The sequence below is a fragment of the Pleurodeles waltl genome, chromosome 10 (assembly GCF_031143425.1).
Source record: "Pleurodeles waltl isolate 20211129_DDA chromosome 10, aPleWal1.hap1.20221129, whole genome shotgun sequence".
Classification (NCBI taxonomy): domain Eukaryota; kingdom Metazoa; phylum Chordata; class Amphibia; order Caudata; family Salamandridae; genus Pleurodeles; species Pleurodeles waltl.
Window position 1 is genome coordinate 480660429 of NC_090449.1, and position 14000 is coordinate 480674428.

At 43.8% G+C, this 14000-nt stretch overlaps 1 protein-coding gene across 1 annotated transcript in view; it reads left to right on the forward strand.

Moving 5' to 3' along the window:
- The first annotated feature begins 7960 nt into the window (after positions 1 to 7960).
- The window catches only part of ABCF2 (ATP binding cassette subfamily F member 2), a 293880-nt gene continuing 287840 nt past the window's right edge, over positions 7961 to 14000 (forward strand). The window contains exons 1-3 of the mRNA XM_069212334.1: positions 7961 to 8109; positions 8941 to 9125; positions 10311 to 10523. Of these exons, the coding sequence (XP_069068435.1) occupies positions 8987 to 9125; positions 10311 to 10523 (352 nt within the window). The 5' untranslated portion in view covers positions 7961 to 8109; positions 8941 to 8986. The remainder of the gene's footprint in view (positions 8110 to 8940; positions 9126 to 10310; positions 10524 to 14000) is intronic.

The following is a 14000-nucleotide window of genomic DNA, read 5'->3' on the forward strand; positions in this document are numbered from 1 at the left end:
ACCAACACCTCAGGGAGGACCCTCCGGCGACTCCAAGACCGTGAGTAACCAAAGTTGTCCCCCCTGAACCCCTACAGCGACGCCTGCAGAGGGAATCCTGAGGCTCCCCCTGACCGCGACTGCCTGAACTCCATTTCCCGACGGCTGGAAAAGACCCTGCACCCGCAGCCCCAGCACCTAAAGGAACGGAACTCCCGGGCAGGAGTGACCCCCAGGAGGCCCTCTCCCTTGTCCAGGTGGTGGCTACCCTGAGGAGCCCCCCCCCATGCCTGCCTGCAACGCTGAAGAGATCCCTTGATCTCTCATTGAAAACCATTGGAAACCCGACGCGTGTTTGCACACTGCACCCGGCCGCCCCCGCGTTGCTGAGGGTGTACTTTTTGTGCTGACTTGTGTCCCCCCCGGTGCCCTACAAAACTCCCCTGGTCTGCCCTCCGAAGACGCGGGTACTTACCTGCTGGCAGACCGGAACCGGGGCACCCCCTTCTCCCTCATTGAAGCCTATGTGGTTTGGGCACCTCTTTGACCTTTGCACCTGACCGGCCCTGAGCTGCTGGTGTGATAACTTTGGGGTTGCTCTGAACCCCCAACGGTGGGCTACCTTGGACCCAAAACTGAAACCTGTAAGTGACTTACTTACCTGTTAAAACTAACATTACTTTACCTCCCCCAGGAACTGTGAAAATTGCACTGTGTCCACTTTTAAAACAGCTTATTGTGTTTTATGTAAAAAGTATACATGCTAATGTAATGATTCAAAGTTCCTAAAGTACTTACCTGCAATACCTTTCAAATGAGATATTACATGTAGAATTTGAACCTGTGGTTCTTAAAATAAACTAAGAAAATATATTTTTCTATAACAAAACCTATTGGCTGGATTTGTCTCTGAGTGTGTGTTCCTCATTTATTGCCTGTGTGTATGTACAACAAATGCTTAACACTACTCCTTGGATAAGCCTACTGCTCGACCACACTACCACAAAATAGAGCATTAGTATTATCTCTTTTTGCCACTATCTTACCTCTAAGGGGAACCCTTGGACTCTGTGCATACTATTCCTTACTTTGAAATAGTGCATACAGAGCCAACTTCCTACAACCACACACCTAGTCCACGCCTGATCAGATAACTTAGCATCATAGCCCGCAATATTCCATGAAATAAACTTATACTGTGGTAGCACCTCTTCCCGTATAGCCAGGGTCTCGCCGCATTGTCAGTCCACCCCTTCCAAGGATAAATTACTGTTAGTGACAGTTCTTCTGCTGGTTACCTGGAGGCTATTCTGACCCGGGGGGGATTCCTACCAGAGCCAGGAGACACCCCAGCACTCAATCGCATGTGGTCATAAAAATAACCGAGAGGGGCCATACCTATTGTACCGGCTCTGAGAACAGCAGGATGATAAGTAGAAAGGAGCCTTTGACTCAGGGCTGGATATCTAACATTTATAATAATACAATCTTCATTCCCCACCTTATTTTTGGGCCCGACCCCGCCAATTCTTCTGGCAAACAGAATAGCCTTGAAATCCTTACATGAAAAATCACAGTTCTTACTCAACCAATATCCAACCTTATTTGTGAGTTGGACCGTGGACTCAGTTACCCCAGGAGCAAGAGCAGGTACATTCGTCAACACCACCACATAGGGGGCACAAACTGGGGGGAGATCCAAACAGGCCAATGAAGGCCTGGCCGTCGGCGGATTCAAATTATCTTTCCCAACCAGCTGTAGGCCAACCCCCCCAGCTACCACAGAATCAGGATCAGGCTGCCTACTACAGCTAAGCCTATTGACAGTCCTATCCGCCCTTAATAGAGAAGTCGGTGCAGCTGGAGCAATCTCAACACGGGCGCCCTGACCCCCAGAATTTCCAGGATTAACCAATAGCTGAGATGATTTTCCCAGAGGCCCCAATGACCCCGTCGCTTCCTCCGGCAGGAGCAACTCCTCACTGGGATGGGATCGCCTGGTCGGGGCCACACATCTACCTACACAGTGCCTCCCCTGACTTCCTTGCACAGATATCAAAGAAACTGCCTTTTCTATGGCCGATAATTTCGCCACAACGGGGGATAAAATCTCCTGGATCATTTCGTGAAGTTTTGACAATAAAATAGTAACATCACAGCCCAGATGCTGGCAAGGTGCAGGGTCACTGCTCGTATCCTTAGGGAGTTCCAAGAGAGATGTTTTTGATTTGGGCATCGATTTCTTTAAGACCTTTTTTTTCCTTGGGGGAGGGCTGCATTTATCCATGGAGCAGGCTGTGGGAGAAGATAATAAAAGTCTTTTGCTTCTTCTGGAGGGGCCTTGGCCACCAGAACCCTCTATTGTCTCTGTTAGCTCAGTTTGAGCAGGCTCAGCAGCAGCCATAACAGTACCTTGGTCTCCCCCCGGATAAGCCACCTCCACATCCACCACCTCACGAGGACCACTATCTATTGGGGCCTGACGCCAGTCCTCCAGTTCCATGGATAACCTCCTCTCTGCCAGATCAATCTCCTTCGTTACAACCCCGACAGCTCTTGCGAGGAAGGAATCCAATGTGGTGGTGCCACTTCCCTGTCTACTACCGCCACCACCGCCCCCCAATGGACCAGTTTTCCTGACCATTTTTACAATAAAAAAGTTTCAATAACAAAACAACAAACAAAAAAAACTAATAAATAAAAGTTAAAACTATTAAAAACCCACTAAAGAAGCTCCAAAATATTCTCCAAATATTAGTAGATAAAAATAGTCACCCTCCACTGGAGATGAAAGAGGGGTGGCCCAGCCCAGCCTCTGACGGGCGCAAGACGGGCCCGCCCTTGACCCGGCCTTTGCCCGGTAGCGGGAGCGCGATAACAGTTTTAAAGGGCTCCTGCCCTAAACACCGATGACGCCGCCTCCTCTGCTGGCCAGAAGCGCAGTTACCTTGCAGGCACTAGGGGCCACCATTTAGATGGTGCAGCACGTGCATTGGCACAGGAACCAAAAGCTCCAGGAAACCCCCTGAGCACGGATTATTGCTATATGCTGCCACTGAACAAGCAGTCACAAGCGCAGTTACCTTTCAGGCCCTAGAGCCATGATTTGGATGGTGCACCAGGTACCATGGCATAGAGGCCAAAAGCTCTGGGAAACCCATTGAGCACTGATTATTGCTATATTTTACTACTGAACAAGCGGTCCAAAGCGCAGTTACATTGCAGGCACTGGGGGCCATGATTTGGATTGTGCAACAGAAGCAGTGACACACGAGCCAAAAGCTCTAGAAAACCCACAGAACACAGATTATTGGTATATGTTACCACAAAGAAAACAGTCACAAGCACAGTAACCTTGCAGGTACTAGGACTTTGATTTGAATGGGGCTACAGGTTCAGTGGAGTAGGGGCCAAAAGCTCTAGGAAACCCACTGAACACTGTTTATTGCTATATGTTAGCACTGAACAAGCAGTCACAAGAGCAGTTACCTTGCAGACACTAGGGGCCACGGTTTCAATGGTGCAGCAGGTGCAGTGACACAGGGACCAAAAGTTCTAGGGAACCCAACCTAACACTGATTATTGCTAACTTGACTACTAAGCAGTCAGTAGTGCTTTTTTTATTATTTTGTAACCATTGCCCCAAAGTAACACATAGCCTAAGGCATCACTGTAATGCAGGCTGTAACCTATTGGACTTTTCAGTCTACCTACAACTTAAGTTACATTCAGCACATTTATATGGCACATTTTGTCTGTTTTTATATGGCCCTAAAATGCTTCTGAATCTGGACACAATAACACCTTGGCAAAGCCATTCTCCAGTTTATAACATTAGCACTTCAGCAGTTGTAACCACTATATAAATACTTTTAACTAAGCATAAGGCATTCCATAACAAGCATTGGCAAAGCCAGTAGGTCTCACCTAAATGAGATCTGTTGGCTTTGTCAATTTTTTTGCCATATTATACAGCAGAGTTAGCTTCAGTGTAGCATAACTGAAAATTTAAAAGAGTGGTATAACGCAGACAATGCTGGCTATGACATGCAGCTTTTTTTTACATTACTTTCAACTATTTGCAAAATAGCTTAAAAATAGCAAAACCAATAAATCTCACATAGGCAAGACCTATTGGCCTTGCCAGTACTTGCTTGTAAGCTGCTAACTTAAATAAATTGGATTTTGATCAACTTCCAGTGTGTGTGTCCATTATCATTGTTAGCGTGTCTGACCTTATTTGGTTTCTTATCTTTAATTTATAAGGGGACGCGTTAGAGGTTTGATGGACCTTTTGACCGCGCTGAGTAATTCCCACCATAGGACTCAATTTCAATACCAATCAATAACAATGTTAATTAATAATCTTTGGAGTCAGTAATTTCTACACACCATGACCATGAATAACCACACCATTATGTAAAAGTTAGAATGTTTATTTCCCTATATTAACAATGCTAATATCACGTAACACAATCGTAAAACCAAATAATAAACATACAGAAACAACACTGGTTGACTAAATCTCCTAAAGAATTGTTACACAATCTGGAATTACAGTACAAATCAACAGCAGGAATAACTGTGCAATAGAAATAGCATACATTTAGATTCAGTAAAGAAATGACATCAACTGTTGTTAGTAGTTAGCAAACACCTTCTGTGAATCTCCTAGCTAACCTTCTGATTAGAATAGCATGTTTGGACTTCTAGCAAAATGATTTAGTCAACACAAATTTGGAAATCGTCTAGCTTTGGCTCTATCAAAATTAGCGGTTGGTACCTAGGAACAAAAGACAAATGACATCAACAATAACATATGGCTAGTACCTCTCCTCGGTATGGATCAGCAGGCTGAGACTGACTTCGTCAACTGGATATCTGTTCGGTCAGCATCGGAATTACGCAATAAAGTTCAAGATAGAATACACTAATTAAAGGATTAAGACGAGTACACCTCATTGATGAAGAAGGAAATGGAAAAGTGTGTCTTTTTCTCCGTATGGTTAGGCTAAGTTAAAATTCTTTAGAACACTTCCCACGTTGCTATTGGTTAAAGAATTGTATGCTTTCATCTAGTCCAATGAAAGTAGAACTTCATATCTAAGATATAACTAAACTGTCTTTCACATGTTGATGATTGGCTCATCTTCTCCTGTTCCCATTGTTGGACTCATCAGGTAACAATTTTGTATCTCTCTGTCCTTCAGTCAGTGCATCCATTGTTAGCTCCTGGGAACATCGCTTTCACACATACTAAACTATACAGTGTATTGATAGCTAGTGATAACGCGTCCGAACCTTGATGATTCACCTACAAGGGACTCGTTTTAGGCCAATGAACCTTCTGACCATGTTTGGGGACTTCCCGGAACGAGATATTTGTTTGGCATAGCAATCAATAGATCAATAACCTCATCAATATTCACAATAACTAATCAATCAAGCTAATCAATAACATTTATTGAGAATCAAACACACCTCGACCTTGCGGTCATGAATACCCACACAAATCTAGTGTTAGGATATTTATTCCCTATTTGTTGCAATTCTAATATCATGTTTATTCGTCTTAACAATATCAAGCACATCAACTTGGCAACTCAAGCAAAACTTTATCAAAGCATAGATCATGAACATTAGAACAAAGCACAACGTTAACATGAATCAACTTTAGCAGAGCATCATTAGTACATTATTCAACAAAGCATGAATTCAGTCATTTGCCTATTTGCTTCCGGTATTAGTGAACTCCTTAACTAACCTCGAATTAGCATCAGCATGTTGGGCTTCATGCAAAACAGTTTAGCAACACAAATCTGGAAAACATCTAACTATGGCCTCTATCAAAAGAGCAGTTGGTACCTAGAAAGAAAAGGCAAACAGACAATTACAATTTATCATCAGATAGTTACCCATCCAAATGGGTCAGCATACAGCGTCAGTCTTCGTCCTCAGGACATCAGTCTATTCGCCATCAGCCAGGATAGAACAGGTAAGTCTCAGTAGGGCACAGCTAAGAAGAAGCTCTTCCCTCATAAGGAGGAGAAGTGCATTTCAGACAAGGAATGAGGTGAGGATGGTTTAAGGTATAAGACAGCTAAAGAAAAAGGCCCTCATTATAACCTTGACTGCCGGGCGGCCGCCAAGGCAGCCGCACTCCCGCCACGGTCATTATGAGATCCCTGCTGGGCTGGCGGGCGGAAACCTGGTTTCCGCCCACCGGCCCAGCGGGGATCTCGGCCGCAACACAGGAGCCGGCTCCAAATGAAGCTGGCGGTGTTGTGGCCGTGCGACGGGTGCAGTTGCACCCATCGGGCTTTTCACTGTCTGCTAAGCAGACAGTGAAAAGCTGCATGGGGCCCTGTCATGGGGCCCCCCGACTCACCGTACTGCCAGCCTTTTCCTGGCGGTTCAAACCACCAGGAAAAGGCTGGTGGTCGGGGACTTGTAATCCCCTGGGCAGCGTCACCGCTGGGGCAAATGTGGTGGGAAACCGCCGGCCCCGGCGGTGCGACTGTGGCGGGTCATAATGCCCTGGATTGCACCGCCAGCCTGTTGGCGGTGCAATCGCCTCAACAGCCCTGGCGGTCTTTGACCGCCCCCCAAAGTCTCTCAGAATAGCAAGGTAATGGCTTGGCGGAATTGTTCGGTAATGGCAAAGAATGGCAAGGAAGAATGGCTGATTTCTCCTTGGGTCACGCCGTTGTATCAAAACTGTCTAACAAGTCTCTAATTTCCCATTGAGCAATATTTGGTGCATCGCTATCTCTATCCAATAATCCTTCACACACCTTACTAGAATTTTCACTTAACACAGTTCTCATGCAGTCGATTGGCTCCTGTAATTGACGTCTTCATCGGGTGAAATGTCAGGTAAGAAAAGTTACACTTGTCGCTCCAGTCAGTAGTTCCATTGTCTTCTCCTAGTCCAGGCGACCTTGCACCTGTTGCGAATTACACTGTTGCATTCGGCAAGAATGTCTCCTTGGGCAAGTCGGGTCCCATGAGAAAGAATTTACTACGGCTACATACATATCTCTAGCTTCGGGAAAAGTACAGCTTCGTGTCCTTCAAGGAAAGCAGCACATTGCACATTAGAAAAACACAGTTTAATATGAGACCAGGCAGCTAGGCCCAGACCCTTGCTAACTAAGGCCTGGTGATTAACTTAGCTAAACCCTTATACAAAATCCTTAATGCTAATACAAAATAATACATTAGTACATTGTTAAGTCATCATTAGTTTCATTAATCACTGTATACATTGGTGGTCACTCCCCGTGGGCACATTTCAAACGTGTACATTATTTTTCTCTAGGTAAACATATCTTCTATGCAGCTTCATTACACATTATATTGCAAACTTTTCATGTTAATATTGATTTCAAAGTTCACACTCCAACACTAGTACAGCATATTCTAGCAAACAATTCTCATGGGAAAGAAAGCATTTACTAGTGCTTGGTCAACACAGTGAGACAATGCAGGTATTCAATTCTCTAAACAGCTATTTTATGTGAATTATTTAAACAGTGCAACTTAACATAAGGCTGTGAAACTAGGCCCAAGACCTCCCTAACTGATGGCCTACAATTAATAAAACAAGTACATAATAAGTAAGCATTAATATAACATACTGCTACATTAATCTAAACATGAACATGTCATTTAATATTAATAAGGACACTTCATGATCACTAGCAGCCACGCAAGAAGGTACATTTTTCAAGTCGTGCATTATTATCTATATTAATTCACTTTCAATGCAGATTCAATATTCAAAATACATGAATAGTTATTAGTACAAATTCAGCGTTAACATCATCACAAAGGTCTGTAAAGATACAATTACAATACGTTCAGCCGATACTTCAGTGAATTGGCGAGGCCCCCCAATGCCTTGTTTTGCAGTTATGTGTTCTGGGATTTCCAATAATAAGGACAAGAACCCTTCACGTCCCGGTCTGTGAAACACTTGAACTCCATTTCCCAGGGCGCCGTGGGAAAGCGCTGACGGTTGTGGACTTGACGCTTCGCAATAAGGTCGATCCCTATTGGTTGGCTAGCCGGTGGCACGAGGGCCGGTGCTGCTGCTTGTTCCTTTTGGAGAAGAACAGCGAAGTGGAGGTGAGGATTGTGAACAGAGTGCTCGTAAAAGGAGGCGGTCTTTGAGGGTAACTGAGGCAGGTAAACGAAGCTGGGTCACTCAGGGTTGTGGAACCATTGCGAAGGAAAATTTGGGTAGGTAAAACAAGGCAGGGTCTTAAAGGCTGTTCTTAGAAGCTAACGAATGTCTGTTCCTCACACGCAGTCCCCCGTTATTGGCATTGTTTTTTGCCTGCCATCACCAACATTTCATACACTCGTCCTCGCCAACTTTTCATGTACCCCGCCCTCACGTCTCCAGTATAGCCACCTCTCTCCTCTCCTCCTTATTCATTAGCTCATCTTCGCTTACCTCCATCCGTCTTTTTTTTCGCTCCCCCAATTCTACGAGTCAGTACTGAACTTTCCCCGCCATATTTACCTCATCAACCCCAGGGTAATCGCTTACTTCAGCTTCTCAGTTTACCGAACGTCCCTTCTTCGCCCCTATCACAATGTTTCTTTACCGGCCGTCACTATCCTTCGCCCCCCCCCCCCGGGCCATTTATTCACTGTAAGGGAGTGATACTTCTAGGCACGCTGAGAGTGTACTTCGCGATACATTGAGATCCAAGCGGAGGGTGTATTTGTTAATAATTATAGGATTATTTTAGGGGTGAGGGGAGTAAAACGGGTTTATAAAGCTTGTTAGATGTTTTCTTTCCAGCTTTAGTGTTGGCGATTACTGGTCTCTTTATGTCCTGTCTCTTATCACCGTCTACCATATATGCTTTTTCTTTGGTCTGACAAATTGTCGGCTGCTTCTAATTCCAGGATTTCCCCCACACCTTTTTTCTGCCTTTATCTTTATAGCGTTCTAATTACATCTGGCAGGTTCCAAAGCAAAGACTTCGCTGCCATGCCCTCCGACTTGGCCAAAAAAAAGGCTGCGAAGAAGAAGGAAGCAGCCAAAGCTCGCCAACGACCTAAGAGAAACGAGGATGAGGAGGGTGGACTGGAGGAGAAGTGTGAACAGACCAATGGAACAGAAAATCTAGGTAAGACAATGTTTGATGAGTGCTTCTTTGAGTCTGTCTTGCCCTATAGCGTGAGTGAAGGAAGCTTGGTTATGACAGGTGCGTTTGGTGATGAAACAGTTTATTGAATTTAGCATTCGAAAACACCCTTGTAGGCGGTTACTATTAATTAAAAGCACCAGTCCTGATTGTGGTAAAGACAGGCATATTAGCTTGTAGGACATCTCAGGATAAGACCTATGCCCAGAATATACTATGACTTTAATAATTTGATTGTTACATAGTTAATATACTTGTGCTTCTTAGGTTTAGTTGCCAATATCTCATGCTGGACTAGATCTGTTGGGCTTAGCTTACTGGTGTGAGTACAGTGTAACTAGGCTTACACAGGGAGGGAGTGCATGGATTCTTCTGGCTGGGAGCATTGTTGTGCTGCTTGTTTTCAATCGGGGGATAGTGTACGTGTTTGTGAAGGAGTTCTTATACCTGTCTTTAAATAGTATTTAACCATAGCTAGTTGCCCCCTATGAATAAACTGTATCGCAAACATAATATAGATTTTTCTTAAAATGTGAAAAAGTAAATTAGTTTTTTCTTCTTCAGGGTTTTCCACTATGTTTAGTCCTCTTGTAATCTAATTTTACATGCCTCTTGTTTACGAGGCCGTTTTAAGTTTTTTTCCAAATCTCTTTTCTTTGTTTTTATTGCTGCTCACACTTTCTTGTCCTGCTTTGCCTTCTGTTTTCTTACCAATTTCATCTTACTTTATTTCTTCATCATTCATTTTCATATCTTTCCCTTCCTTTATTCGCTTCCCAATTTTAGTTCTGTCTGGTCATTCTTTACTCAACATTCTTGGCACCCTTCTTCCTGTCCTTTCCGTTGTCCAGGCCTCCTTCTCTCCTCATCTTTAGCTTTTTTTTTGGTCTTCTCCCCTTTCTTCTATACTTCCACATCTTCTCTTCAAACTTCTGTTCATCTTCTCTCCCCTCTTCTCTCTCGTGGATCACTCGATTTTTATCACCGCGTTGGAGATGTGGGGCATAGAAAATGTGTGTATTAACAGACGTTTTGCTTCTCTTGTGATTGTTATACACAAAGGCAGGTGGCTTCTGTGTATGGCCTGTTGGTAAAAACAAAAAACATTGCACTCTGCATGTTGCACAACCCAGTCTCTTATTCCTCCCTAACCTTTCTCCTTTTTAGAGGTCGATGAGATGACCAAGGAACTGGAAGAGTTTGAGTTGAAAAAAGCTGCAGCTCGAGCGGTGACTGGTGTGCTCTCCTCCCACCCAAACAGCACTGATGTCCACATCATTAACTTGTCACTTACGTTCCACGGACAGGAGCTCCTCACAGACACAAGGCTAGAACTAAACTCTGGCCGGCGCTATGGGCTCATTGGGCTTAATGGAGTAGGTAAGAGAGCTGTTTTTTTTTTTTTTTTTGTGGAAAACGAGGGTGGAGGAAGTGGGAGGTTTATTTCGAAGCCCACACTAACATCAGCATTCGGAATTGGTGTAGGGAGGGGTATTGTGCATATTAACTGATGTAATATCAATTGTACATAAGCTTGAGGTCCATCACCCTGTTGTGTATGTTACCGATACTCCCAGTGATAACCTTCAGCAGGGCATTCCCTGCAATTCATGCAAATGAATAATTCAGTATATCATGTAGACATCCAGTCGAGGCCGACATCAGGGTATCCAAATTGCCACGATCGTGCCACTTGACTAGTCCAGAGGCTATAAACATTATGTGCTGTAAGTGATTGCTTTTATGGTGGGAGGATTACCAAACGTCACATGTGAGTAGTGCGGACGCTCATCCTTTGTATCAAAATGCTGTTTGCATGGATTCGTTTGTACCCCTTGTAGAACTTACCGTGAGTATTCTACAGCCTCTGCAGTTGCTGAAGGGCCCCTGTTTACTCTCCTCCTATGTTGACCGGGGAAACGGATTAAAGTTATACCTATCAGGGTGCTATGGTAGGAGTTAGCTGGCCTCGGGAATTTAGGGAACAAGGGGACATTGCTTGTCCTTACCAGTCTATGCTTAGTCCATATTTTTTTGACACATTTTTGGACCACTCCACTGTTAATAATAAAAAAAATGGTTTACGTTGGTTCGGGTGGACTACACCTGTACTAGGTTGCAGTAATCGGAGGCCAGCTATACATTTCTTTATTGCCTTTAAGGAAGTCTGGATTTCTTCCCTCCCACTTCAAAAGTACAACCATTCTGAATTTAATCAAAGATGTTCTGGCCCATTTTAATCAGATTGAAATTAAAGTAAACATTAAAGCACCAAGTCAGACGTATCTAGCTACTGACTGATAAAGGGCTGCTTTCTTAGAAGCTCTTCCCGAATGAAGGATAGGTGAGATGGGGAAATTAGCTTTGTAGTGTGGCAAACAAAGTGTTAATCTCACACCAAGATTTTTTTATTTATATATAATATATATATATTTTTTTTTAAGGGGGTTACTGTCGTCCTTTTTAAAGAACCATCCCTGTATTACCTAAGGCTACTCTTTGGGATCCAGAGTCAGTTTAGGGTTTACCTGTATTCTTTTGACGCTAGATTAAACTAACTTAATTCTCTGCTGAAATGGGAATGGATGGGGAGCACAGTGTTAAGGGGCACCCCTATTTGGTGCTCCTACAAAGCATAACCGCCAAACCGGCCGCCCTCACCAGGATGGTAATTGAATTTCTCCTCACATTTGAATTAATGTAGTTGGCTGGCACCCATGAATTAAACACGTCCCAAACTGTCTTACTTGTGTAAGAAAGCCCAGTCGACTGTTACCTTTTCAGCATAAGGTCTCCAATATAGTTAGCTTTTTTTTTTTTTTTTTTTTCCTCCTTACCATTTCTACTAGTCGCTTCATTCACCTCATGTTGTCATAAGCGTGACCCCCTCTTACAAGAACGCAGATGATCAGGAGGTATTAAATGGATAAATAGACTGTCAGCTTCCAGGACCAATAACTTTGTGAAGAGTTTGGCTTCAGTACAGAGTTCATTTAGCCGAGAATGGTTATATCCGGATCATTTCCCTGGTTTGTGAAGTTTTGAAGTATGTGCTTCACATGCAGAGGCCTGAAGCACCAGTCGGGGGGGCAAGACGACCTGGTCCTTGGGTGGGGCACTACCTTGTTTGCGAAGTTTTTACAAGTAGGGACAGAATGGTCCCGTGTTTTGTATCAAAAAGTGTGTGCTTACATATGCAAACAGAAGCATGTGCAATGTTATTTGACTGCTTTAGCACATAAAAGGTGGACCTTATGACTTTGCCAATGCTGGGTGTCCCGAGGGTGACTGATTTTTTTTTTTTTTCTTTGTCCCAAGCTACTTATTTTGCATTTTGAGGCATCCAACTTTTCCATTAGCATTAATGCCTTTTTATGCAATTTGTTGACATCTTGGGGACATTGGAGGCTTCGGTAGGCAACTTGCTTAGACCAATCTGAAAATCACATTACCCATCGTCTGCACTGAGGCAGCAAAGGATAATGTCGGTGAAGCTCTCCCTAAAGGAAAAACTCTGAATACTTATTGACAAGTGTAGCCAATGCTGCCTTCTAGGAGTCTTTCATGCGCTCTGTGGTCCCGTATAACCACCCACAGTCTGCCCACCAGAGATACTGGCTGATTAGTTTTGCTTCATCTTTAAAAATTGGACTGGTGTAATTGAAGTGTCTAGTGTCTATCTATCGCCTTGTGCTGTGTGTGGAGGAAGCTTGCATTGCTTCTACAAGTGCTTTACTTGTGCTGTCCTCTGTGCGAAACAAAAGAAAAAGGTCTGCTCAGTATACAGTGCACGCAAAAGGTGAAGAATAAAGTTGATAATTTGGTAATCTTTTGAGATGTGAAATTGTCCATGAGTGGTGGGAAGGTGCACCTAATAGCCAGTCACATTAGTTGAGGAAGAAATGCTCTTTTGATTGGTGCTAAGACCCAGTACATGCATGTTTTAAAGACTTTGCAACAATAGGCAAGTTGGACTTAAAAACGGGTAACTAAATACAGCCGTTGTTAATGGATAATAGGTAACAACTTCTTGGAAAAGCATTCTTTCCAATAGCAGCCTGGTTGGTAAGGGTGGGGAAGTGTGTGTGTGTGTGTTGGGAGTGGGATAGTTGGGAAAGGCAAGTGTACAGAGTTGTAATATCTATAATGCTTCTGTTTTATCTGCACCTTAAAGAAGAGGTTGGGCTTTCAGGGCAATAATATCCTGTATGTTAGAACATTCAGATCTGTACTGGCGTTAGTACCCTGTTCATAAGAAGTCTGGTTATGACTCAGGATGGCAAGTACCTCCCTATTAGTACCTATAGTTTTGACATCTTAACTTAGAGGCCCTAGATACCCTAAGTGCATTTTACTAGGGACGTACATGTAGGTTAACCCTCCTAATTAGGGATTGGCAATTTGTGCCGATTGGTACACACTTTAAAGGGGTAGAGCGCATACCCTTGGTGCTGGATATCAACCCACCCCCCAAAACCCCCAGTGTGCAGTCTTTACACAAGTACATAAGATCATCAGTGGGGGTGAGCATGCAAAAGTCAATTTCCCTACAGCTAAGCAGTGAAATGCCCTGATTTCCCCTAACAGTATATGCTGCATTTCTACAGTCTACTTGCCAGGTCTAGGCACCCGACCACACAGGTGCCTATATGACTTAATGCAAAGCAGTGTCTGCGTTTGCAGCAAAAGAAGCAATAGCAACGCAGGCCACAAGATGTGCTCTCCTATGAGGAGGGCTCATGAGAGTAAGGAGTGATGTCTTTGTGAGCAGACATCTCAAAAGATTCAGATATGAGCTACCCATGTAGGGACATTTTTAGAATAGCTTCTCCTTTCTGCTGTGATGCAGGTAGGTGG